Source organism: Asparagus officinalis, chromosome 6, assembly GCF_001876935.1.
Source record: "Asparagus officinalis chromosome 6, Aspof.V1, whole genome shotgun sequence".
Classification (NCBI taxonomy): Eukaryota; Viridiplantae; Streptophyta; class Magnoliopsida; order Asparagales; family Asparagaceae; genus Asparagus; species Asparagus officinalis.
Window position 1 is genome coordinate 46,450,912 of NC_033799.1, and position 1,758 is coordinate 46,452,669.

The 1,758-nt window shown below is 44.5% G+C and overlaps 1 protein-coding gene across 1 annotated transcript in view; it reads right to left on the minus strand.

Annotated features, from left to right (window-relative positions):
• Positions 387 to 1,758, minus strand: part of LOC109846128 (protein DGCR14 homolog) — a 6,379-nt gene continuing 5,007 nt past the window's right edge. The window contains exon 2 of the mRNA XM_020415355.1: positions 387 to 1,753. Coding sequence (XP_020270944.1) covers positions 509 to 1,753 — 1,245 coding nt within the window. The 3' untranslated portion in view covers positions 387 to 508. The remainder of the gene's footprint in view (positions 1,754 to 1,758) is intronic.

The window sequence follows — 1,758 nt, forward strand, 5'->3', positions numbered from 1 at the left end:
AATTTAAAACATACAAAATCATATCAAACAAGCATGAAGTATCGAATTCAACAAGTCATATATTAGTCCAAAGGAATTAAAAAATTGCAAAAACTCCAGCGGTGAAGTGCACCATCTAAGACCGAGTTTTCTGCTTAAACTATGTGTATGAAATATATGAAATTGATTTAGACAAATTGGTAAAAATTGGTGATTTTAGTAAATTTCAATGGGAAGAAAACTAAGGCACCAAATGAAAGGTTTAGATAAAGAAGGAAATACCTTGTTCCTAAGTTCTCCATAGTCAAGAATAACTATTTCACAATGCCAACTGAAACGCTGATTAAAAGGACATGCAATTTGGAACAATGAAACCACATAAATCCATATCATTGAAAAGTGTAACCTATCAGCAAAAGACCTTCCATTTCCAAAATATATTACATATACTGATAGATATAATAATTCAGTGCTTTATCGCACAAATGAACTTAAGTAAAAACAGTATAGAAAACAAAACAATAATACATCACCATGGGCCAGCAGATCCCTGCCTTGCAGAAGGCGACCTCGACCCAAAGCTCCCTTCTCTAGAAAACCTCGACATCTTCTCCTTCGGTGTTCCCACAACCGGGCTAGACCCACGATAACTAGCACGAAGAGACTCATCCACTGACCTTGAAGACTTTGCAATTGCATTCCTCACAAACTTCTGAGCAGCCGGAGAAAGCGTTCTAGCACTGGGGCTAGCACTCCCACCTCTAGCCGGAGAAGGCAATGGCGGTTTCTGAAACATCTTAGACCTCTCCCTCAACTTTCTTGCAGCCTCCCTAGACAAAGAATGAGCCTTCACATCCCTCGAAGGAGGCAAAGGAATCCTGAAGTGTGGACCTTCACTGCTCCCACCAACACCAACATCACTCTCATCCAAATCCAACCTCAAGGGTGTTCCTTCGATCTCTCCCCAAGTCATAAAAGGTGATTCATCAACACCCGGAGCAGGGGACGGTGTCTTAACAAAACTATACCCATTCTCAGCCTTCTTGCTTGATTCTGCAAAGAACTGATTTGGGGTCTTCCTCAAATCCTCCAAATCGTATTTCCTCAACTTCTCAGCTTCTCTATCGGCAAAAGGCCACGCAGCCCCAGCTGGGGTCGTACCTGGCACTGGATTGTAAAGAATAGCGACCCCTTCCTCCTCCTTCGCGGGCTTCGAGTCTTCTGCCAATTTCCCATGAAACCGGGTATTCAACCTGCTGATTTCCTTTGTCAATGCCTTCGATCTCTCAGCTCTCTCCTCCTCGGTCAATGGAACTTCACCACGGTCCACCGGGTTATACATCAACAGATTCTTTGCCGTGTACTTCCAACTGTCCAGCCTACTCAGAGGCTGTCCAGAAGTTCCATAACCATCAGTGATCCTGTCCTTCTTCTCATCCTCTAGGGTTAGGGTTTGCTCCCTCTCCCCTTCGAGAAGATGAGAGTACTTCTCCTTCTTCTTCCGATTAACCTTCTCCAAAATCTTATTGAAGCTCTCATTGTCCTCGCTCGTGTACCTCCTAAAGAACTCATCTAGGGTTAAATTAACATCGACACCATCAGATCCTTCAGAATCCTGAGGAAATTGAGGATCTTTTACGGGGATCGAGGGGGTAGCCTCGGATCCAAAGGGAGTAGCAGAGAAGCCTGGCGTTTGGGTGTGGGATTGGGTGCGAGTTCGGGTCCCCGAGGGGGTTTTGTTAGGGTTAGGGATTTTGGAGCGGCGTTCGAGGATCTTAA